The sequence below is a fragment of the Halyomorpha halys genome, unplaced genomic scaffold, assembly GCF_000696795.3.
Source record: "Halyomorpha halys isolate HHAL.00 unplaced genomic scaffold, Hhal_1.1 Scaffold354.1, whole genome shotgun sequence".
In the NCBI taxonomy this organism is placed as follows: domain Eukaryota; kingdom Metazoa; phylum Arthropoda; class Insecta; order Hemiptera; family Pentatomidae; genus Halyomorpha; species Halyomorpha halys.
Window position 1 is genome coordinate 772,825 of NW_027111517.1, and position 26,975 is coordinate 799,799.

The 26,975-nt window shown below is 28.1% G+C and overlaps 2 protein-coding genes across 16 annotated transcripts in view; one reads left to right on the plus strand and one right to left on the minus strand.

The window, feature by feature from the left end:
- Positions 1 to 21,288, plus strand: part of POLDIP2 (DNA polymerase delta interacting protein 2) — a 65,758-nt gene extending 44,470 nt beyond the window's left edge. Inside the window, exons 7-9 of one of the 5 annotated variants that reach the window (XM_067049582.1) lie at positions 580 to 785; positions 2,483 to 2,604; positions 21,018 to 21,288. In XM_067049582.1, the coding sequence (XP_066905683.1) occupies positions 580 to 785; positions 2,483 to 2,597 (321 nt within the window). In that variant the 3' untranslated portion in view covers positions 2,598 to 2,604; positions 21,018 to 21,288. Of the gene's footprint in view, positions 1 to 579; positions 786 to 2,482; positions 2,952 to 21,017 lie in introns of those variants that run through there. The other 4 variants (XM_067049584.1, XM_067049583.1, XM_067049581.1 and 1 more) reach the window with 4 other exon arrangements.
- Positions 16,647 to 26,975, minus strand: part of brp (bruchpilot) — a 201,069-nt gene continuing 190,740 nt past the window's right edge. For 8 of the 11 annotated variants that reach the window (XM_067049578.1, XM_067049575.1, XM_067049576.1 and 5 more), the window contains 4 exons: positions 25,505 to 25,880; positions 19,655 to 19,764; positions 17,919 to 18,012; positions 16,647 to 17,109 (listed from right to left, as the gene is read on the minus strand). In XM_067049578.1, coding sequence (XP_066905679.1) covers positions 25,845 to 25,880 — 36 coding nt within the window. In that variant the 3' untranslated portion in view covers positions 16,647 to 17,109; positions 17,919 to 18,012; positions 19,655 to 19,764; positions 25,505 to 25,844. The remainder of the gene's footprint in view (positions 17,110 to 17,918; positions 18,013 to 19,654; positions 19,765 to 25,504; positions 25,881 to 26,975) is intronic. The other 3 variants (XM_067049572.1, XM_067049571.1, XM_067049573.1) reach the window with 3 other exon arrangements.

The window sequence follows — 26,975 nt, forward strand, 5'->3', positions numbered from 1 at the left end:
ACTATGTCACCTACAGCAAATTTACTTGTTGTATATATGTGTATACAGTTGTAAATATCAATAAATAAATTATTAATAAAATAAAAAAAATAATTATTTGTTTGAAATTGAAATTATTACAGGCATATACATGAGTGTAAAACTGTATTATAGAAGGTTATTGCAGAAATAATAAATCATTGTGTAATATTAATAATATGTTATGCAGGAGCATTTTTTCTAACATCAGAGTTCAATAGTTAACTATGTAAAAGTCCTGTTATTAATATAAAGTTTTCTGATAAGTGTATTTAATCAGTGAAAACATTGGTGAATAATGTATAATCATTATTAATTAATGCATACCTAATGAGGTAAAAAATACTATAGATTTGAGTAAATTTTGTAATTTAGTTATGGAAAAAACATTAAAAAGTCAGAGAATTTCTTCAAGCTATTTTGCTATCCACTCTTTGTATTGAAGATAAAAGAAGTTGTTTTGAATACAAATAATATTATTAAAGTTTCACTCATGCATTTTACATTGTTTTAGTATATTTTGTCAGTTTTACTATTCTGCTGTCTTAATATTTATTTTAGTGGAGGTACTGCATTAGAATTGAAAATCTGGGTGAACCCAGTGTTCAATTAAGAGAACGACATTGGAGAATTTTTAGTTTAAGTGGAACCCTTGAAACTGTGAGAGGAAGAGGAGTTGTTGGTCAAGAACCAGTTCTCTCAAAAACATTACCTGCTTTTCAGTATAGTAGTCATGTGAGTTTACAAGCACCCAGTGGCCATATGTGGTAAGAATTTCTGAATTAATCAATACCATTAGAAAATATTGAATTTTATTACTCGTTATTCTTAACCAATTTCAATACTGATAGTTAATGTATATAGTACATATTTTTTATTCTGGCATGTGTGCAGTTTGGCTTCTTAGGCCCTATTGTACACCATCCTTTACACTTAAAACAGGCCAGGCACCTTTGCAAAATTAGCTACCTTAGCAAAGCTTGGGAACCACAATATGAACTCGTCCAAAAATGAGGAATTTGTGTCCTAGCCAAGGCATCACATCTGCATATGGTGTGATAAGGAGTCTCATGATTCTCTCTGCAGAACCTGTAGATTGGTGACTGTGTTAATCTCATATTTAAGTGATGATTATTCAGCTGACTGTGTCCTGCCATGGCAATCTGCTCTCTCGTTGCCTTTAATGCCTGTATATCTAGGCACCCATTCGACCTGTACCTTGTTGGCTAAGGAAAGAGAGTTCAAATTAATTTTGCTCTCTTTCACCAATTTAGAACAGGTTACATAATTACTCAGACCGAGGTGTGCCTAACTAGAGATTATGAGATGCCCTCTCTGGGTCTGTCCATCCTCCATTTACCTGCTCCAGAAATTTGTTCCGTTAAGGATCTATCCGTATAACAATTTACCCCATTGTATGGTTTGTGTGGATTAATCCCTTCAACCTTGACTCTGTAGTAGATATCCCTTTATTTCTTGATCTGAAAATCAGATTGTATAGCTAACCTCATCTTCATCAATCCTCCTGAACAAACTTCCATGTTCCATTATCTTGTTCCTAACTTTGCTAGCCTACATGCAGAGCTAACGACTTGAGTTTCAATCTGCAGTGGTGTCAGATTTAAGAGTACTTCTATCGCTATAGTAGAAGTTGTACTCATGGCACCAGACATAATAAGTCATGGCACAACATAGCAGCGTATAGGACAATATGTCTTATCCCTGCCGTGTATAACAAATTTACCTATTGCCCCTTATATACCTGGAGATACCTTAGTGCCTTCATAATGATCCTTTCAACATGGTGTTGCCACTTCAATTTGCAAAGATAAAATTAAATGAGGGTAACACCAAGATAAACATCTGGCAGTCTGATTACAGTATTCCATCTGTTTGTGAAGTCACAAAGACTGACCTTTGGAGGATTTATTTCAAGATCATATTCTTAATACCATCCATTCAGAAGAGCCTCTAATATCTAAAGCAATCCTGAGATAGTCTCTGGAAATTTGCCTTCTATTAATACAGTGATATCATTAGCATGTAACTTATTTGCAAGTTATTCAGTGTTTTTTCACTGAATAACGTTTTTTATAAGGTAGCAGTCATGATGCTCCCTGTCCCCCTCCCCTGGCACACTACTGATTATATTAATAAAAGTAGACTGATTCTAATCAAGTCAAGAAACAAACCATCTTTTTTTTTTTTCTTTTTCTTGGTATTACTTAATTACTTTTTACATATTGTTACCTTTTTTTTTAAATTTTCTTTGGGGATAGGTTATGAATGAATAATAATTTCATTTTATGAAATTTTGAGTAAATTATATTTTCCAAGACTGCATCTGAAGTTCAGTTTTAAATTTTTCAATGTTATGATTCAGATTTTGTAAAATAGAATATGATTAAATCAGAAATTTATTATAGAAACAAATTTTATTAGTTTAATTTTTATACTGTTTCAGGGGAACTTTCCGTATGGAGAGAGAAGATGGTTATACCTTTGACTGTAGAATACCACCATTTTCTTTAGAAAGTAAAAGTGATGATGAACTATCAAATCCACCTTTAGTTTCTTGATAAATTTGTAAATATTTATTAATAATGTGATTTTGTTCAAAATTTCCAGTATGAAAATAAATTAAAATTTTTAAGCGTTAACAATTAATAATTTTAGAACTGATTTTGATTTCTCTTATACCCCAAACATGTAAAAAAAAAAAAAATTGTGTCATTACCATGTACCTCAAACTAAAAAGGAAGAAGGACAAAATATATGGGCTCAGTAGATCTATCATTTTCCAGTTTTTCCAGTTTCAAGGTTTAGGATATATAAATAAAGTTGAGAAGTTCATTGGAAACTTTCCCTAAAAATAGTGTGCCTCTTTTAGATAGATAACTTACTACCAAAATGATTTAATAATATAATCTTCTGTTTCAAATCAAGTTATTAAGTTTTACTTATTTTTCAATATATTCTATTGTGCTTTGTTAGGTTTAATACAAAATATATTAATTAATTTCCATGCTATTGAATTCAAATGATTTAATTGTTCCATGTTTTCTCTGTCTCTTTTTGTCCATTATCTACTTTTTCCTTAAGATTAAATGTACCAAATTTTCGTGAATTTTTTTTTTACTTTCGGGGGAAATTTAATTTTAGTCTCATAGATGGAATCATAAGTTTCCAATCTGTAAGCATATTCGTCTTCTAGAACCATATTAAATTCATGCTAATTGGTTTAATAAATTTTTTTGGTAATTATTTTGGCTTTTAAAAAAATGTCTTTTTAATATAGGTGAATTAAAAAAAAAAATCGAGATTATAGCCACTTAACCACAAGCAAATACAAACATTCCTGCGCAAACAGATTCATTTTCAGTAGCATAGGATGACCTTAAACTGAAAAATACGGTATAACAATTGAAGGCCGAGACACTTGTGTTTGGTACCTAGAACAGAAGGAGCGGGAGCATACCCCCACTCCTCTTGGCGTCCTCCTAGAGCTGTACCTTTTATTTGCTTGATCTAGGTATTTCCACTCATTTCTGATATTTTTTCCTTTTTCACGCCTTTAATATTGGAAAGAAATAGCAGTTTAAAAATTCTTCAATAATTTTAAACAAAAAAAACTTATAAAATTTACCATTGTAATTACATTATTATTTTAGCTTATCATTCTCATTTTCAGAGAAAAAAATGAAAATCAGAAATATGAGTTGTATTGAAAAATTCTTCATTCTGAACAATGTACCAATTAAAATGATTATTATCATATTTTAAATATTTCTCTATGAGAGTATAACAATTTGTAAACTTGAGCTTTACATTGGTAAACAGAAATGGTGAATTCTGAATTGAAGGAACTAAGGGAAAATCATAGAACTAATAAAACTGCAAGGAAACAAAATTATACTTAGTTGTTATCTCCGTTATTGATGTTCTGATTTAGCTGAAATTTTCAAAAGTCCTGCTTCTTGGTGGCTTTGTAATCCTAATGTATTAAGATAATAGAATTCAAAGTTACAAGAAATTATGGAGTAAATTTATTTATAATGTGTTATGAAATGAAGTTTAGTATTTAAAAATTTCCAGGAAATTAAATTTCCTCTAAAACTTCTACTATCCCTTAATTTTCAATTTGTTGACATTTCAGACTCCCGTCAATGTTCAAATCAATATCTTTTTAACAATTAGTTTGGCTAACTCTCTTACATGCTTAAAATTTTCGTACTTATTTATAATTGTTAACAATTTTTCCAAAATCTCCTGGGTCTCCATAATATGGTAATCTTCTCTTTCTATATTCATGCACTTCACTAATCAGTTTTTTTTAAGGTTTATACTTCTATGTATAATAATTTCTGGTAAACTTCATAAATAAACAACCTTTTCCCTGGCACCGACTATATTATTAGTCACATAGTCACTGTATTAAATTTCTTGGTTAAAGTAAGTAAAATTTTTTTTTATTTTAGCCCTGTCAATTTTGGCTGTTGTGTTTAAATTCTATTTACAATTTTGATTATTGTAGGCATGGTCTATTTTCAATTTCAGCTTATTTTTTTACTATTTTTGCTTACACATGCGAAATTGTAAATTTCTTGGATACACTTATATTTACAATATTAATACTGTATTTAAAAAACCAGTGGTTTTTGAATTTTTAAAACAACTTTTTTTTTTAATTAGCAGCCTCAAAAACATGAAAACTGGTAATAAAATAATTTTGTCCAGCTAGAACTGTCATATGGCCCACTATAATAATATGACATTTTGGGCAGGTAAAATATTTTATTTTTATGAAAATTCGAATCGGACTTCCTTTTTCTTAAAAAAAAATTTTATATTGAGGATTTAAGAAACATAAATTCTACTTCAAATTTCATACCAAAAATGTTGGTCGTTACGCCATAACATTTTACCAACTTCAAAGCATGTACCTTAGAAAGACTATTTTTTTTTTTTAATTTCCTTAAGAACCTTATATTGTAATTTAACTTAAATATACATATACAAATTTGAAACGTTCTGTTTCTAGTCATATGTTCAGTAGAAGGTGAAAAAGCTTGCCTTTCAGTTTTTTCCTGCCGATCGGACTATCTTCTGACAAAATAATAACAATAACAAGGTCTTAGTGAACCTAAAGGTTCGATGCTGATGCCACCAATCATTGTCTACATACATTTGTCCAGTGGAAGATACCTGTCCAACCCTAATCCTACAAGATCAGTCTTCACGCAATTCTCCCACTTACGCTTTGGTATACCCCTCAGATGTTTGCCTGTCGGTTCAGTGTTTATTAACATTTTTGGGATACATTCATTATTAAGCCCTACATCTATTACACAACCATCTTAAATGTCAAAGCTATGACCTGAATTCTATTACCTGGCGCATTTCCCGCAATTCCAGGCTGTTTTTAGCCGAGGGAGTTGAGGTGTTGGTCTTATCAGCCTCTGAACTTCAGTGGTGCCAATTCAAATCCAGCCTGAATAAATCAGAGTTAATAGAAAATGAAAATGCTATAGATTTTAGGATCACATGATCTTATATCAGTTTATTTTAATGTTTCTGATTTCTAATATATTAAAGTCTTTCAAAATGTTTTCGGTGATGTTAAAAATAGAAATACTGTCAAGGATTATCGGGGGCTTATAAAACGATAATTTTATAAGAATGCTAGATTCATATCATCTCAAAGTAAATGCTCTATATTTCAGCTATTTTTTCTTTGATTTTATCAGATGTTCTAGTCATTAAACAATTTCTTATTTGTTTTAAATAATTCATTTCTTTTATGATCAAGTAGTTTTAAATCATCATATGGTCAAGTACTCACATCTTTTGAATTTCTTGATTAATTATTTTTTAGTACCATTATTTTATATAAAATTTATAGTGTTTAATGGTGAGTTTTAAAGTTGTTTTTTTTTATCCTGGAATACACAACATGAAATTCCATTTTTCTGGTGTGGTAGTCGATTCAACTTACATATTTTAAAATCTCAACTTACTATTAGTATCCCAAGGTTAAAGGACTTTGTTTAGGGAAGAAAGTATATTCCAAATTTTATTTTATGAGAACAATTCAAATAAGAAAAGAGCTCCTGCCATCTATGGGTAAACCAACTAACAGAAGATGTCCTGGAACTCAGAGGGAAAAAATACAGAGACAGATAACAGAAGAGCTGAGCTTGGCAATACACACACACACACACATATAAATATTTTTGTTTTGGTTTAAAAAAATATATCATAGTTGTTTAAATCAGTTATTATGAATCGTGTATTGGATTTAAATTCAGCCTGTTGATGAATCTGTTATTATTAGCACTCTTTAAAATAATTAACTTACCTACGAATATCTATTGCAAGCACCTGATGTTTGAATTGCAAAAGTATCTCATTAAGTCTGGAGGGATCTACTATGACTAATTGTAGTAATATTTGCACTGTAGTATAAATTCATTGGTCTTATTTTAGTTTTAATCATTTTTAATTGAATTAAGTTACTATGATTAACAGTTTTGACAGTTTTATTATTTTGATATAATATACTGATTTCATTCAAGATTAGTTAGTAGTGTTTGGTTTAAATTCTTATGAATAAAATTGCAGCAAATCCTTTTTAATAAATCACATTCCTTTAATGTGGAGTAAAATAATATTGTAGTTTCCAATTAAAACAAGTTCCAATTATTATATGAAGTAAAAGGAATAAAAAAAATAATGAAAGTAATAAAGCACTTTATCTTAAAACTTCAAGGTAGTATCCTTGGTCCCATCCTCAACACCGTCTATACAGCTGACATTCCAACTAATCCTAACACTATCCTTACCACGTATGCCGATGACACATGTGTGCTCGCTGTTAATAATAACCCATTAATCGTATCCCAAAATCTCCAATCCCATATCACAGCCCTCAAAGAATGGTGTCATAATTGGAGAATTAAGATAAATTCCAACAAATCCCATCAAATCACCTTTACTCTTTGTCGTAAGCCTACTGACTGCCCTACAGTTTCATTTAATGATGTTACTCATACCCCTTTCGAACAGATCCGCTACCTTGGACTACATTTGGACAAACGATTAACCTGGAATCCTCACACAAGACTGAAAAGACAGGAAACTGGACGTCGATTTGAACTATTGCAGCACTTACTAGACAAACGGTCTAAACTTCCAACACATTACAAAAGACTGATCTACATGACTGTAATATGGCCAATCTGGAGCTTTGGGGCTCCACTAAACCTTAGAATTCCTCTCGTATTCAATCCTTACAATCCAAAATCCTTCATAAAATTCTCAATGCTACTTACTTTGTCACAAATAAAATCATACATAAAGACCTTAATGTTCCTTATGTAACTGATCTAGCCCGAACCAGATATCACTCCTTCCATTGTAAACCCTCTAACCACTCAAACCCCCTAGTTTCTAATCTTGCATCCTCTTCCATTCCTGACAATCCTCTGAGGTGCCTGAAACGAAGATGGCCACGAGACCAGCTAATGTAAAATGTCATTAGAATGCTACTAATGGGTAGTTTCTCTACACGCCTGTAACACTCCAATTTAACTTAGATCAGATTTACTAAATGTATTATAATGTACAGTTGTAAATACCAATAAGTAAATATTAAAAAAAAAAAATCTTTAAACTTGGTAAAAGGAAAATTGATTGCTCATGTAATAAACAAAAATAATGAATGACAAACCAAATGATCATTAAACATATACAATTATAAATTATTCTTAGAATAAGTAATTTGTGAATAATAACCATTAATGAGTGAAAAATTATTCAAATAATTATTTAATAAAACATTATCTGAATAATTTCCAGCACTAGTTATACCTAATTATTACATCAAGAATAACTGCTTCCAGCGTACTCATAATTAAAATAAGATTAAAACATTTTCTGTTGCGTATGAGCTAAAAAAAAAATTTAAACCTTATCAAATTTTTTATATCTTCAACCCTTTGTGAGTTATACCCCACTTCACATTCAAGGAACATATTTATTGGTCTAAATTTATATTATATGACTGGAGTAGGCTACATATGAAGCCGAAGAGAGCCAACAATTTTTTTTTGCTCTAAAAACACAAGTTCAACTTTATGTAATGTAATTACATGTTTTCACATGCCACATATTGGAACTTTACCACAGACATAAAAAATATGAAAAAGAAAATATTTATTTCAAAATCGTATTATGATGTGTTAGTTGTTGATTGTGGATATTACGTTAGGAGAAGTTGGTTGGGGGTGCAGACAGTGAAGAATATCAATAAATAAAATATATTTTACTAAGGCCAGTGTTTCAGCCAGAATTTTGTATTGGGCCAAGAAAAAAAAAAACCAAAAAAAACAACAATGAATAAAAGTAAAAACAGAATAATAAGAAGATAACAAATAATATAGTTACCTAAGTAGTATTGGGAGAAAATGTATATTGTAAGTATTATAAGACAAAAGCAGTATGAGAATATAGTAATATTTTAATTATGAAAGAGGGGAGAAAAAGATAATCATATATATATGAAAATCCATTTAGTAAATATATGAAAATTCTCTTAAATTCAAATTACTAGAAAGTGAGAAAGACAACATATATGTATTAATTAAGTATGTAAGTAAAATAACAGAATGAAAAAAGTAAAATATAAAGTTGTATAAGTCAAAAGGAGAAAGCTATACAAGTGACAATAATTTGATGTGGTGAACATAACTTAATAACGTATGTAAGGAAGAAAGAATAAGGAAAGAGGGTGAAAAGGAGAAAAATATATTAAATACATCAGACTCATCAACAATTGCAAGAGTAGTTGAATGACAAGCAGAAACGATTGTTGACGAACTCTGAAATTAATAAGTATAAAGATTATTATAAACTAAACTAAATATTAATAGGAAATAAGATATAAGCGTAACTGAATATTATTAAATAAGCATCAATATTTCAAAATTTAAATATAATAAAAATGTGTTTAAAATATATACTGTGATGGATGACCTACTTCAACATGTGGACTGTCTTATACAGTTTAAACTAAAATTTTATGAGGAGTTGCACCTGACCAAATGAAGCGTCACATTTGCCCCCTGTTCAATAATATTCATTGTCCTGATTATTTGCTATAAATATATTAAACAGTTTATTGTATTTATTCCACATATATTTTGTCACAATTGATATAGAAAGAGAATAGATTTTGAATTTGTTATCAATCTGAAAGTCACTGGGTTACTAATGAATTCTCTACTGCTCCATTAACAATGTTTGCCTTAGATGGCACATTTTACTTTGTGCCAATAAATTAATGACCTATATTGATGAAAATACTGGTAGGTCTAGTCACTCCTACAGATGAAGCAGAGAAAAAAATTACTGATATCATGCCGCCACTAGCACACCTGTCATTTCCAATCATTCTTAAGTAGTAGAAATTCCTAAGAAACTAATGATGAATTGCAGAAGTAAAAGATGTGAACAAAAACACTGTTAAAACCTGTAATGACCTTGCAGATAAATTTAACGGGAAACCACAATATATAGTATGAGGTCATAATGAAGACTTTGCCAGCATCGTCATCATGAATCTTCTCTGTATGCATCGCAGACCACTTGGTCCATTAATATTCTATCTAATACATCTAAACAAAGCATTTGCGGATTTACCTTCACTTTGAACAACATTTAATATGAATCTTAATATTTACATTTAATTAATAAAGTAGTTCCATTAACAATGTGGATGTTGACACACATTTACATTATTAACACACTTTTAGTATTATTAAGAAAGTTTTTCAAGCTTCCAAGTTTGTAAGAGCTTCTAGAATGTTATAATCTTACTGCATTGATTGGTTGTAATCTACTTTATTGAAGACTTTCCAAAAAGAATTTTTTACCTTCTTTCTAATTTACCGGTGTTTTCACTTCCACATAATAAATAGATGTAGACCTAGTAATACTTGAGTTTTCTCTGGGCCCAGGGAATTAGTGAATATTTCAAGACTAATCATTCTTTGATTTTGACTAACTTCAATAACAAATATTCTGTCACAGCATACCTTTATGCCAAGCCCTTGCTTGGAAGACATAAAAGCAAGTATGGAGACATTTGTATTGGTAAGTAATATCAAGTTCTAATGACAGAGTAGTATATAATGAAAAATTATTTTAGTAAATTCCTCCTTAAGATTGTTTTTGAGCTCATATGTTACAATAACCATTGAAGACTTGTTGTTTCCCTCCAAAATAGAAATAAAAGTTGTTTCTTTCAGTAGTATGCTGTATTGCCTTCTTGGATAAGTAGGCTGTTAATTTAGTCTTGGTATGAGATTATAATAATTTTATTGAAGATTGAAGTGTTTCCGATATACATTGTATCACTGTTCTTTTCCTAGAATGGTTGTATGTGCCAGTTCTTTTCGAGGGCATGGATTTCATTGACTCTTCTCTGTATGTATTGAAGACCAAGTGGTCTATCATGGTGTTTCTGTACAGCTTTTGCAATGGCAATGCTAATGCTGCCTGTCATGAATATGCCAGGCAATTTCCGAATAGAAGATTACCAAACAAATCTATCTTTAGCTACAAGTTTCAACGCCTTAGAGAAACTGATACATTTACTATAATACCACGTTCTGATGGTATTTTTGCCCCTTTACGAAATGAAGAAAGGAGTGTGACCATATTACAATATTTTGAGGATAATCCATTTGGCAGTGTATGAAGAGCTGGAACTGAATTAAATATTACACCAACTATAGTAGCAGAACTCTCATTGCAGATGGACTTCACCCATATCATTATCAACTAGTACCAAATTAATTACTGAAAGATTTTCAGCAAAGAAGACATTTTTCAGATTGATACTTTAATCAAGTTGAGCATAATCCACAATTTTATTCTTTCATTCTCTGAACAGATGAAGCTACCTTCACATGAAGAGGTATTTTCAATCAGAAAAATAATCACCTCTGGTCGCAGAAAAATCCCCATGCAATTCATAAGCATCATTTTCAGCACCAGTTTCAGTGCTGTGGTTGGGGATAATAAACAATATTTTAATAGGTCCGCATTTCTTGCCGCCTCGACTCAATAAGCGAACATTTCTGGAATTTCTTAGTAATGATTACTATGATTTAGTTGAACATATTCCGCTACAACAGAGAAGAGACATGTGGCTTCAATTAGATGGTTGTCCTGCACATTATGGAAGAGATCTACAACAATAGCTAAATGTTAATTATCCCAATCAATGGATTGGCCATGCAGGACCAGCTTGGCCCGAACGCTCTCCAGTCGTAACACCACTGGATTTTTTTGTTTGGGGTGACATTAAACAAAAAGTCTATGCAAGGCCAGTCAGTGATCTTAATTCCTTCTGACGAAGGATAATTGAATCTTGTGAAACAATAACATATCCAGTGCTGTTCTGCCACTGCTGCTGTTGAAGAAAGATACCGAGCCTGTCTTAATGCTCAAGAAAATCACTTTGAACAACATTTAATATGAATTTAAATGTTTACGTTTAATTAATAAAGTAGTTGGAACAAATAAATAAGTTTTATTTATTTTGTATAATCTAAATAATTCATAACAATGAAAATCTTTAGGTGTGAATATCTCCTAAACAAAGCCTTTGCAGACATACCTTCAGAGCAAATGTTTTTATTGTTTTGAGGTCCTTAATTCATATTTTCAGTTCGGCCACTTGGCCCTGTATATTTTATGACATAAACTATTACTATAATGTAGTACAGGGGTGGCCAACTTTTTATACATAAGATCTACTTTTTATTTTATAAGTGTGTCGCGATGGACTTGTCATCGGCGTACTCTAAGGGGTGTGAAATTCATAATATGTTGTAATAATTTTAAAATTTATTTAATTTTAAATAAAAAGAATTTTAATAGTTTTAACTTAAATTCTGATACCTAAAAGATATCTTGGGTTCAAATTAAAAACTTTAATATTAAATAGATAATAGAAATGTATTTAAATTTTATAATATAAAAGACTCTTAATCTCAGGGCGGATTTCTAGGCAATCAGAAACAGACACTTTTACTATTAACACTTAATTAAATTAATATCTATTTTACACATGTATATATTTTTAGGTATAACAAAACTAACCAATTTCACAATCTTCTTTTGATAATTCTTGGTATCATCTTTTCTATAATGCTATGCCCTACCGTCAAAAATGGCTTCCAGTCCCTCTAAAAAACTATGTCTCACAACAATGGCTTCCAATCTTTTTCGCTTCTAGCCGACGGACGTCCTCTCACCAGGCAATTTAAACTCAGAGCTTCTTTTTCTTCTTGGGCGACTCTTGGTTGTCCTCCTTTTTTCAAGATGTCCACCCTTGCTAGACAGAAATTGGTGAGGACCTCCTCATCCTGGAAACCTCATTTCCCCATCGCGCCCAAACAAAGAATGCCTACCAAAAACCAAAACCTGGCTCAATATTCCATGTAAACATCGATTGTCGCACAACAGTTAGGGATTTTTGCAAATGATTTACTTTCTGAATATTATTCTTTAGCACTATTTCTTGACTTCTATTATTTCTTAAATTTACTGTATTTTCAATTATGATGGGAAGAGTTAAAATAGTTTTTATGATATTTGAATCTGCTCAACATGGCCTTGATTCAACGGACTTATTGACTGAAGGATACGTACCGCCATCTTGGTTTTGTTTTGAATCACGAATTTATTATGGACAATGAATATTGGTTAGCTTGCTTTTTGGATAAACAAAAGAAAAGAACAATATTAAAATGATAGATAAAATAAAACATATTAAAAACCCTTTATACATCAAAATATACTATTTACTCAAAAAGAGCATATTACAATGTTTATAAACTGTGTTTCAGTATCAGGTGCATTCCTGAGAGGTATCGGTTGATAAGTAATATATATGTTCAAAACTATTTTTTATTTTTTAAATCCATAATTAAGTTTTCGAGATATAGGCTGATGAAGAAAATAAATTTCCAGGCCCAAATTTTGATAGCAACATTCCAGACATGCGTTACCTAAAATGTTGATTTTCTGACACTTTTACTAGAGAAATTTTTACTAACTTAAAATGCATTTATCAACTTCAATATATTAGTTGTACTATTTGTTCATAAATATGAAAAAGTTGCTATAAAGCTGCACAGTATGACTGATAATTTGATTTCAATATTTCACTTTGGGTTTTTTTTTTAGCCAGGAAGAATCAATAGCTCGCTGAGTACACATCATACTGAAGTACAGATATAGGGCTTATCTACCAATGTAAAAAACAATAATAATTATTTAAAGGACCAACAAACTCACATCCAGATGAATTAAAAGAACGTGGATAATTAATAACTTTTGATCCATATGAAATATGTCTGACACTATTGCTAGAAAATTTTGTCTTCTACAAACACTTCAAAGTCCATGGTACATGGAATTCCACCCTAGACATTGTGAACGATCGACCCAAATTGGTTTCGGGATCGTAAAAAACTCTCCCAGAACAGAATGTTTGCTCCTAAACTACTTGGGATTCGGGAATTTAAATGTTAAATCAGTAATACAACATATAAAAAGATGGCAGTTTTAATTTATTTTACAGATTATACAGAGACAATTTTCTTAGAGTAATAAATTATTTTAAAATAACAAATAACAGTATATGTATATGTATATATATATATATATATATATACATACATACATACATACATATGCTTCACTGATATTAAACTTATATATAAATTGTTATAAAGTATTTGTTTCCTGCTCATATTTATTGAATTTTTACAAGCCTATAAACGTTTTTACAATATTATTGAGTGAATCATTTTACTTTTAGCTAAATAAAAATATTACAAATGGAATAAAAAATATAATCTCACTCCAATTTCGTTTAGAGGTGAATATGATATGATCATGAAAGATAAGTAAATTTTATAACTAAAAACATAATCTTGGAAAAAAACTTCAATTAATATAAATACTATCAATTGCCAATACATTTGTTTTTTGAAGATATATACTATTTTTAAGGGCTTACAGTCTAGTCACTAAATAGCGATGCCTTTTACATAGTCTCTAAAACCAAACAGAAAAATATATCAGCCAATTTCCTTGTTGTGGATTTCATGAATATTAGAGTGGTTTAATCTACTACATATTTCTTTTCTATGATTCTGTTCTGATATCTTTTGATCACTGAATATTCCAATCATTCTATATACATACGGATTTCACAATAACATTTTGTATTTCAAAACAGATAGTATGTAATTGTTTATTGATTGTATTCAACACTAATGCTTAAGATCACATTTTTTTTCTTTATTTATTAGTAATTATCTAGAAAAGGTTTAATCACACTTACACCCAATAAATGCATATTTTTAATTCTCACAATAAACTGTAGTTTTTCATCATAATCTCAGACTATTATTAATTCCATAAAGCAAATGTTTTAAATTTATTTATAGTTCTGTTATTTCAATAATAATAGGCCTATATCAATGTCATATTAAACATTACATTCATATAAACTTGTGGTTTTAGAAACAGCTTCTCTGAATTCTTTTCTCTGTAATAATTTGTTTTTTTTTTGTAAATTTTTAATAAATATAAAAATCAGCACTACTTTTACAGTCCTTTAAATTAAATTTTTATATCTGATTACAAATTCCACAATTATCTATACATAATTGCTGCTGAAATGAAATTTTACAAAAGTTTGTGAACGAAATATGATTAAGACTTAAGAAACATGTATTAAACTTTTAATTTATAATTATTTATTCCACTTTGTGTATTTAAAAAGAAATTGAGTTAAAACCATGAAATATTGTCATATTTCCAAAATATGAAACTCTTTCAACTATATAAATTATTTAACCAATTATATTTATTTACATTCTTTAAAACTATGAATTATTCAACTGCTATTAATATGTGAAAAGTAATTAACACTATATAATACAAGTTAACACTTTTTTTATATGATGTATTGATACCAAATGCAAAAATGGACTGTCAATTTTTTTAAAAAATATTTTTCATCTGTTTCAGCAAGTTAATCCGTACCTATGTTGTTTGCTTTCACTCAAACCTTACATACCAACCACTGAATCTTCCATTGTTCCTAAATATTCCCTGTTACTTATGGCATTATTATTTTTTTTTTTTAAATAACAATACTGAGTTTAAAATTATTTAAAAAATATGAAAAACTGCATACTTTCTAAGCCTTTCCATTTTGTCTTCTGAAAATCAAATGTATTGAGTTTACAACTTGTTCATTAATACTTCGATACATATAAATACTTTCCTATCATTTAACTGATATATTAAAATATTAACAGTGTATTTAGTTTTTAATGGACATATAAGTAATTAATTAATCAATATGAGTTAAAATAATTCATTTAAAAAGTTAATCATTAAGCAACTTATTAATTTGTGATTATGAGGGTCTACCAGCTGAAATGCTGCTTATAAAACCACAATGCATCATATAATGCTAAGTAAACATTATTTATCTTGAGATGGTCCTATTACATAAATATATTAAATTTTTTGTTTGTTTTTTCTTAAGACACCTCAAAGTATTTCTTTGTACACTGGTTTTATTCCAAAGTTTAGGGTAAAAGCTTAATCTACTATATTATTTGGCTTTTGCCCCCTCCTTCCCTCAAGCAATATAAAGACTTAATAAATACATAAATTAATACAAAATACATTGTTGTATAAAATTATAAAATAATTAAGATGAAATTTCAGTGAAATATGATTTTGGAATTAGTGAAGCCTCAGTAGTCTTTTATGTTACTTACAAAAGAATATTCAAGAGGATGGAATTATATTCTTTATTTAGAGTATAAAACTATCTATGATTGTTTTCTAAGGAAAAAATTAAATTATTAATAAATTCTAACAAAAGATGCATTAGATTAAAACACAAAAAAAAAATTAATGTTATATGCTTTTAATTCTAAATCATTTAACTTAATGGCTTTAAAAAGTATTTACAAAATATAATGAATCAAATTTATTTGTGGTTTGTAGTAATTTAAAAACAGAAGTTGCTATGAATGTTTATATTTCTTTAAAAATTATACCTAAAAGTATAAAGTTTAAAGCAGCCTTTTTATATATCTTCTGCAGTTATTTAGTTTTTATAATGGCCTTTAAAGCAACTTAATGCAAACAAATATTATTTGACATTTTACTTTTAGAAAAATGAGTTGAATTATTGTTTAAGTCTAAAAAATTATTATTAAATATAGATTAATAAATTGTTACTTTTTCATATTAATAACAGTTAATACACATAAGAATGTCTTAACAATATATATATTTATATATTAATATACATTTTGTATAAAATATAAGATATGTCTGTTTGAAATAAACTTATGAAACAAGAATTAATGCTAAATTTGAGAAATGTTTACAATACAATTTATTGTCAACTCTAAGTAAACAGTAAACATACTTTCCATTATATCAGAGCTTAAAGCTATTTTAGTTTATATAACATTTCTATCTGTTTTTTTTTTATATTATAATAATGTATTGCTTTTAATCAGCACCTAGCATCTTTAATAATGTACGTAACCTTATAATGTTAATGAACACTGTTTTAATGAAATATTTTTGGCTTCAAGATACTTCAAGCAAGAAAATTCTAGGTCCCAGCATGAGAGAGCACAACCAAATTATTTACATTGTAAAGAAATTAAGAAGCAATTTTATGTTTATTAAGAACACTTCAACAATGGTGCATTATATGTTTAAAAGGCATATAGCAAATTATAATGTGTGCGTGTGATTGAGTGCTACATGAATACACACACGTAAACACACACTATTTACACCTACAATCACACATACATACATCAATACACACAGTATTCTAGATGTACATTCATAAAAATATAAAATATACATTATTTTTATGACAGCAATATTTTAACATTAATCACAAAAGGCAGTTATGAATAATGTCCTCTTAATTCTTCGTCACAAAATAAAACATCACACCACCTTAAAAACAAGCAATAAATAAATAAAATTAAAATGAGAAGTTTTAAGTAACACTATTGAATAGTTAATACTTTTTAACCAAGAAACATATATGATAATAAAAACAATTTATTTTTTTATTGCAAAGCTCTCTTTACATTAAAAATTGTATTTTCATCTAATAATTCAATATGACATGTAAATAATTTTCTTAATTGATTAATTAATGAGTTTTATATTATTAAATTTCCAAGTTTTGTTATTAGGTTAATGGTTTATTTTTATTTTCCTTCACTCCTGTTATAGAATATATTACTGTATTATTTATTTTGCATTATGTTGCCTATTGTATTACTCTATCTTAATTATTCAATTGATCAAAAATATTCAATTTAGCTGCCGCATTTTTTTGATTGATAGTTTCTAACAATAAATACAACCTATTAAAGGCTTCTTAAGGAAACTATCAAATTTACAAATTATCAGTTTTATTAAGCAATTATGAATGAATGGACATTTCTTTTTATCAAACACTGTATTTTTACATTCACTTTCTTTTTAATTTTTATTAGTCACTTTAAATTTTTACAATATTTCAAATACCTAATCAAATACCTAAACTTGAAATGCCTTCCTAGCCAGTATAATATAATATTTATGTTTTAAGTTTATTCATTATATATATGTATATTTGGTTTATTCAAGACTATGTAATATATTCATTATCAATATTTGTATTTACTAAAAAAAGGTAGTGACTTCCATTTAGGTTTAATAGGTAGATTCCAAAACAAAATCTTAGGTCTCTGAAAAAGCAGTAAATAACTAACCAGCTATCATTTTGCCAATTCAGACATCATCAGGACTGAAAACCTCAAAATCACAAGAATGCAGACCAGAGATAGCACATCTCACTTCAGCAGCCTGAAAAGCATAAACCAAAAAGACATAATAAATCACTAAAAACAGTTCAACATACATAAAAAATGTTCAGTACCGAAGATGCCTGAATTGGCAAAGCATGGACTGTTTAGACATTTACTATTGTTTGAGAGACTCAGGTTTTGTTTTAAAATCTTCTAGTAATAAGCTGATAATTGTTTTTTCTCATTAAGTAATTGGCGACTATTTAGATCATAATATTTAGAACATAAGCTACAGAAGACATTAAATCTTATTTCTAGTACAGTTTTATAGTAGTGATAATCAGTAAAGATAATATATAGACACCAACATCTTAGAATTATGAGCTATTAAAAGAATATACAGTTGGAATTATTTCATAAGTATGTTTCTTTTTTGTTGCTTAGTAATTTTTTTCTTAAAACTTGTAAAACATGATAATCAAATTAAAACTCCTAATGCATAGAATTAAGTGAATACTATAACCATTTTAGTTAATTTTCATATATCAACTTAAAATACTGAAACCTTCGTTAGTTACTTTTGATCCAGGACATATTCAGTTGTGAGTATAGGAATTAGTTTAGTACAAACTTAGGGATATTTGACTATATTATTATTTATTTGGTAAAACTTATATACTCCTAAAAGGGTAGGAAAAATCAACATTATTTTCTCTTTGAGGCAATCATACAATCAATTTGTTTGTATAAATTTATATCTATTTTTAATATTGTAGTTTTAGACCTTCTGACATTTTAAATGATTATGATAATAAAACTTCATTGGTTTTAAATAGAAGGAATTATTATTTTTATGATACATTAATATTAAAAGTAATTTTATATTTTCTTTCAAATGGCTAAACATCCTTGACAGTAGCTTAAGGAAGGTTTTTTTTTTTTTTTTTTTATGTAGCCATTGAAGAATTCAGTTTTTATCTTACTTTGCTAAATGATTATTTAGAAGATATTTCAATCAGGATATAAGTAGTTGGGGAACAAATTAGTTGGGATCTATTTTTTTTTACTAATAAACTATTTTATAGATCTTTAAAGTTTTATACAGTGAAACCTCTCCTAATGGACACCTCTCTTTAACGTATACCTCACCTTATGGACAATTTTTAAATGTTTCAACCTGGAAGTGTAAGAATTTAAATCTATTTGCGATGGACCACACAAATTTTTGTTAGAAAAAGATAAATTTACTCCTCTGAACAGACACTTACAAAATGTTGTAAATTAATGGTTCTATATTTTGATAAAAATATGTATAAATCATGAAGTTATTTTTAAATTAATATAAGAAGGTTGTCATCTTCCACCGGTGAAATAAATTTCAGAAGACAACAACCATTCAGTAATTAAATTCAAAACAGTCTCAGCACATCAAATAAATTAGTATTTCTCATTTTCTATGTGGTATTTTTGGGCTAATAAGGGATATATTTTGAAGAGAGAATATAAAAAGGATCATCATTTTCCAAGAAGTATTTACATTTCGTTCTCCTTATCTTTCAACAGTTTTTATAGAAATTCCTTTATTTTCAGTTTCTAAATATGTTAATACATACATATTAAATTAAAAAAATTATTATGTGTATATAAATATATTAATAAACTTCATTCATTCAAATTAATAAACCTTTTTTGATACTTGCATGTACGTATTCATTTTATAATAAGCACTTGTACAGCCGTTCTCAGTGGACACTCTTCAGCAACGGACAAATCTGTCGGACCCGTGGCTGTCCGCTGTAGAGAGGTTTCACTGTATAAATAAAAGAAATAGGCATTATTCCCAGTTTCTTTACACATAATATATATTCCAGTATTAAATTAAATCATGACAGCACTACTTTTTGAATATGTATAAACAAAGTCAAATATAAGCATCAAAGATCTTTATCTAATTTTTTGAGGGTCCGAGTGACATCTTACTGATCCTAATAACCTCTGGTAAGTTATATACACAATACCCAATATGCATGTTCATTCCCCATAACCTCTACACTTTTTGAGATTTTGATTTGAGTTTTGATAGGGCACAGCAATACTCTGTGTATATACATTATTTCATGAGTATATTTGTCATTTGATATAATAAGTAGACATTTAGAAGTGTACAATTAGGAAAGTATAAATTTGTCTTCCATGAAAATAATAAAATAAAAAATGTTTTTACCAGATAAAGTTTTCTTTCATAGAAATTAAAATGATATTTAATATTTTAAGAAAAATCTGCACCACTTTCTCAGTTGTTACTAAATAACTCTAAAAATATGCACCTAACAGAAAGGTTTGTCATTTTGTTTTCAAAGTCGAAAAAAGTTTTCAAATTTGCTATCATTTCAAACCAAATTGAGTTTTTTATGAAATATCATCAAAACTAATGTTTTTATGAGAAAAATCATAAAGAACAAATTTAATTAGCTTTCATTTCAGCTTTTTAGTTACTCTTTAGGCTCAATTTTTTTTTTTAAATTGTGGATTACAAAAAATATTGAAAAGTTAAATTTGAAAAAAAAAAAAAACAACTGTTCAATTTTCAATTATTGAGTTCTAATAAAAAGGATAAATATCAAATGAAAGCTGAGTGTATAGAACACTAAAAAAAATAATTACACTCAAAAATTAAAAACATTGTCAAAGTGGTTGTTATTAAATTTTTATAATGAAGGTTATTATTGTCATTTGATAAGCAGAATAAAAATTTAATCATTAAAATATGAACACACAACAAAATATATGTTTGTTGACCTATATTATTGGTATTAAAATGCATTTAGTAAATAATTAATATTGTTGAATCCATTTAATAGTTAAGATTTTTTAAATTTAATTATTAATCTTTTTTTTTATTAGTTTTCAACTATTAATGGGGTCAAGGTCTGATTTAAAGGGAAGTACTGTGTCAACACCTCCAGGTTAAGTGGATGGCTGTGATATTTTGTATACTTTTAATTGTTAAACAATCAAAAACAGTTAAACATTAACTTTTCTGATAAAAGTTTTTTTTTTTAGGTTTATAACAAGAGAAACTGTCACTATTAACTTGTAAAGTCTCAGCCTCAGCTTTGTAACAGGACTCTGGAATGATAAAATGAGCATTATATATGTTTTAACTTGATAAAAACTAATCATTAGAACCTCATAATGAAAAGGAAATGTTAGCCTCAAGGAGGATAATAAAAGAAAAATATAATTACTCACATATAGTTACAGATCATTCTTAAAAAGCTTTGTTGCTGAAATAGCACCTAAATTGGAGGAAGACCCATATATTATTATCATTGATTGTATAAAAATTGAATAACTGTTATTTATGAATCATTGATGAATGAATGATAATAATGATGAAATTATCACAATAAAATAAAAGCTACTTATATTTATTTCATGAAATACTTATACATTCAATAATTGTTCATTGAAATGAAGTAATATATTACTGAAATGATTATCTGATAATTGCTATTTCACTATCTTCTTAGTTTTGAAATATATAATTTCACAAAGATGTAATAATTATTTCCGACATAACTACATTTCTAAGATGTGTAAAATCTACGAATACTGGAGATACACTTCATTACATGCGGAGAGTTTACAGCCATTGCAGCAACTCCCGTAGCCATTTCCATGATATAAATTGTATGACAGTTTCTGTCATGTAGTTTTACTGTCATGACGGTACTGTCACACAAGGTCTGGTATAATAGTTGACAGCACATAGTGGTAGTGAAACTACTGTCAAGTCGAAACCCATTTAAACTGAGATACTTTACTGCCAAGGCATAAATTGTCGCACCTGCTGAAATGGAAATTGTAGTTTTAAAAGCAAATATATGGCCCAAAAGGTTGTTTCACAAAAATCTTTGAAATAAACATGTACCCTATTTAAGTTGAGGAACCCTCCAATTATTGAAGAAATGTTGATACAAGTAAAATAAATTTAATATTTTTTATGGAAAACAATGTTAACGTTAAATATATTAAACTTTTACAAAAATGTGCCTGCTTTTTTGTATTAAAAGCAAATAACATGTTCAATGCTTAGTAGTTTTAACTTAAGACTAAACCATTTCATAGTTTTATTTTATCAAATATCACAGAAACTGCTATTCTTACATTGTTAAATATTTTAAATTAAATTTAAACAGCTTTATTTATAACACAATCAAATAACTACCTATATTTATTTCTTGAAATAATTATACATTCAATAATTGTTCCTCAAATAGTTTTTGATATATTAAACTTTTCTCAAAATGATCCATTTTTAACAAATGTAGCAGGTCAATATCTTGTAAAAATATTATTTATGCTTTTATGGAGGGACAATAGCACTTGATATCAATCTTTTTTCACTAACTGAATTTTTAATTGACTGTTAATAATTATGAATACCATAATTAGTAATTAATTAAATTAATTAAGTGAATAATTGTTGTTTTGTATAAATAGCTAATTAAGGAGATGAATGTCGAAGAAGAAAAGATTTTTATATTATATCATTATTTACTAATCTATTTTATATTATTTACAGAATATATTAGTATTAAATCTATATAATACAAATAAAATATACATAATAACAAATAAAATATACAATAGAAAAATATACATTTGTGGTTGAACAATTTCATAACCTTGGTCACTTTGGTGAACCTGGTTGGTTGTTTTAAATATCATTCTCCTCCTCCATATTCAAGCTTTTCAAAATGTTCTCTTATTTCTTAAAAAAATTAATGGTGCTTCATTATTCCCTTTGTCACTTCCCCTGGGTTATATGGTGACATTTTCACAACACACTTCCCACAAAAGAAATGCATAGAACAGTGTATTCTAAGTTTACCTTATTTCTATAAATTAAGCACCTTTCCAATCTTCCTTAAAGTTACATAAAATGATTTTAAGAGATTCAGGTACTGCACTTTGTCATTAAATTTAAAATTCTTTGAAACCAGCTGTTTGAATGCCTTCAAATTAATTCAGGTGATATGACTGGATCTTGTGGACATGCTGCCCTCTTTTCCTATGCATGGAATTAGTCGATGGTATTCGGATGGAAACCGTCTGTATCCAGACGGTTCTCGTGGACAACTGGAGATTTGATTGCTTTTAGAGAGTATATTTTTTCAATTTTCACTGGTATTTAAAAGCCCCATTATGTGAAAACCAGAGAATATAAAAAAAATGAAATGACAAGAACATGAATTATAATTTCTTTTAAAAGTATCCGCAATTTCCATTGTATTGATTTTGGACATCACCATTTTAAATAATTTAAAGAAACTAATGTATCATAAACAGAAGCATAGCTAATGTGTAGCTAAAACCAAATGTTCTAGAGGGGCCAAGCAGGTACTAGGGGAGGCAAACCTCCCATTTCACCCAATATCTATATCTACTTACGTATCATCTACAAGTTTAAAAAACATCTAATTAATCAAAGTTGAATATTAATTATTATTAGTAATTTAAGGCATCTAAGTCACAAATTAATTATAACTTTTCTTTTCTTGTTTTACTTCTTTTTATTTATTTTTTTAAAATATCTAAGAGGTTGAAGAGCCCCTCCTGGTGATACCTATCTATATTTCTATATATATTTAAGATTTTTAAGGAGCTAGTTCATTAAACAATATATAAGTCCATATTAAAGAATATTTATAGATTTTTCAAAAAATATATTTTGGATATTTGAATCAAATGAGATTGTTATAATATTGTGACATATGATTATTTGAGAAACTATTGTCAATCCAGCAATTGCTAGATAAGCTTTTATAAAAATAATTTTGTTTATGTTTCAGTTATTTATTTATTTTACATAAAAACCGATTTCGTTGTCAAGGTAATCAGTAAAAAATCATTCTTCTTGAACAGATATTAACTTAATATTAAAAAAAAAAAAATTCCCAGATTAAGAATTATGACAATTTTTTTTAAAAGTTTTAATTTGTTTCCTCGAGAAAATAAAATTAGAAGGGATGAAATGGATTAATTACATAAGGAAATTAAATTGAAGAATTACAAAACCATAAAACAAACACTTGGAAAGCTAAGGGGTGAAAGGAATTATTTTATTTTCATTGTTTGTATGATTTTCCTCCTTCAGATGTAGAGTGGTTATTTATTGTGAATCAAGATTTGATCCTTTCTTCAATGTTGTCTTACACATAATATTACTTATCAAAAGCCTGTCTCTGTTTCATTACCTACTATATTTGAAGTAACTATATATCAATTTGAAATATAGTAAATCTTCTTTTTTTTCTGCACCTCTTTAGTTTCTATGCCACCAGCTGAATTCCAAAGATCAAAGTTTCCATAATTATACATTTTGATCCCAGCTTATTCCTTTTTCTATTTTTATTTTTAAAATAGCTCTTATGACTCATGACTTTTCTGGGTTATCCAGAAAGGTGGTTTTTAATAATATTTGCTTATTGATTGCAGATTGACTGAGGTTTTAGGCCAGTTTACCTCATTTTTCCAATACATAAAAGTACTGAAGTTGGATTTATCTTATATCACTTCGTCGGATTTATCCATTATGGTTTCAAATTTTACTTTTTTATTCCATTTCTAGTAATTTGGCACTCAAGTCCTTTTCTTTTCCATCAAAACTTTAAAATTATCAACCACCAAATGATCAGGACCCATACCTCTTTCTATTATTTATTTCTATGTACATTTCCACCGAACTACAACACACAAACTTTCTTTTGTCACCTCAGTCTCTCATTATGGAACACATTATTGCCAGTATAATGTCATGCCAGGATGTGAATCCTGTCTTTTGTTGTCACCTCATTTGGTTTTCCTACTAACAGATGCTGAGAAGTCTTCATTCCTGGATTTCTATATTTATAATTATTTTCATTATTCAGGACTATTTTTCTTCTTGATTCTCAAATACATAAGTAGTAAATATCACTTTCATCCTGTAAATATTGGTATATATTATGAAGTAGAACAAATTTACTTTATTAATTTTTAAAAAAGATATAGCTTCTCTATTTCAAAATGATTTTTTATATTATTTATCCTTAAATGATTTTGCAAGAATATAGTTGTCAGACTATAATTAGAATATCCCAAATATACCTATTTCCTGAATCAAATGTAACTTTAACTATAGTTTTATTGGACACGGTTTCATTTTAAAAATCTATATTAAAACAAAAGTTGTTCGAAATTATCTGTGAGTATCAATTTACTAGAGAAATTATCATTGAGGCATTATTCAATCATTAAATGGATTACAATATTTTATTTTATTTTTTAGTATGCACCTCTTCATAAATCTTCTTAACACATAAATAATAAATTCTCTACAGTTGTCAGAAACATTTATTAAGTCTAAAGTTATCTAACATCTTCCTTCTAAAAACACTATCAAATGTACACATTATAGTATGGACAAAAAATTTATATTAATCAGTTTTTTTTTTTTAAGTTTTATAAAATAATGCTTTCCAAATTGTTTGAAGCAAACATACCTGATAATTTATAGATCTGAAGTCTACTTTCATAATCCATAAGATGTTTTTGAAATTTTTATTTTCCAACTGCTCTCTCATCAGATAGGTGGGTGATGTAGTAATATTTAAAATAAAAAAAAAAAAAAAAAAAAAGAATGAACCAAAATATCTCAAAAAAATTATACCTACTGTAGAGAAAAAAAAAAACAAAAATAAAAGGAAGAAAAAATTACTTTTCTAAAATGTCTTAATACAATATTTAATACTGCTTTTCTGGCACATTAAGAACGCAGTGCCAATTTGTTATTTACATAATAAAAATAAAATAGACTATAATTTAACTAAATAAATAATTATATTAAAATAAATTTTTTAAGAAGCCAGCTGGTCCAGCCTAAAAGGAAAAGAAAATGTGAGTTAGAAATTAAAAAGGTAATATTAAAATACACATAAATTAAATATTTTATCATTAATGCTAGTAGGGTATACAAAATATAACCAAATAGAGTCAAAGTATGTTTTCTCTGAAGTGAGAATTTCTTTGTGCACAATTTATTTATCATAACTTGGGGTTACTTGGACAAAGCAGGGGATTTATTAGACCCTCATAAAAAAGGTTATAAGTTACACTTAGGTCTCATATCATAAAAAAGTAGAAATGATTCACAATTCAGACATAATTCTTGCACCAGCACCAGGTTCTGAGGTACTTTACCATGTTTCCGATACTTTTTTTGGATTAGGTCGAAATAACCAACTATGGTCAAAGTAGCTCCAAGTTAGTTTAAACTGTACAATAATATATTATTACATAATATATTGTGAATGAATATAGTATATTATTTAAATCTTAAATAAAGCAAGATAACCAGTTTTTATTGTTTAAAATAAGGAAGATGGCGGTGCGCGCCCTTCTGAAGTGTTCGTTGAATTGTTTGTGTTGAGATAGATTGAAATTTTTCAACTTTTGTTGTTTCTATACAAGAATTATAGAAAAAGAATAATCATAGAAGAACATAATTATTATCAATAAACTATATACATCGTAAATCATAGCAAATAAAGCAGAACGATTGTACTACAATCGATTATTTTTGAATTGACCAGTGAAAATTGAAGATAGAAGAGAGGAAACGGGCACTCTTGATTTGGCTGGCCTGGTGAGAAGATGTCCATCAGCGAGAAGCGGGAAGGACTGGAAGCCATTGTTAGGAGTTGGACATAGCATCTTAGACAAGAAGATAGCAGGGATCATCGATCATCAAGGGAAATTGTGTGATTGGTTAGTTTTGTTTCTAACTGGAATTTATTGTATTTGTAAAATGGCTATTCATTAAGTTTAAGTGTTATTAGTAGTAAACTGTCATCTGTTTCTGATTGCCTGGAAACCCGCCCTGAGAAAAGAGTCTATTATGTTATAAAATTTAAATAAAATTCTATTATCTATTTAATATTTAAGTTTTTAATTTGAACCCAAGCTATCTTTTAT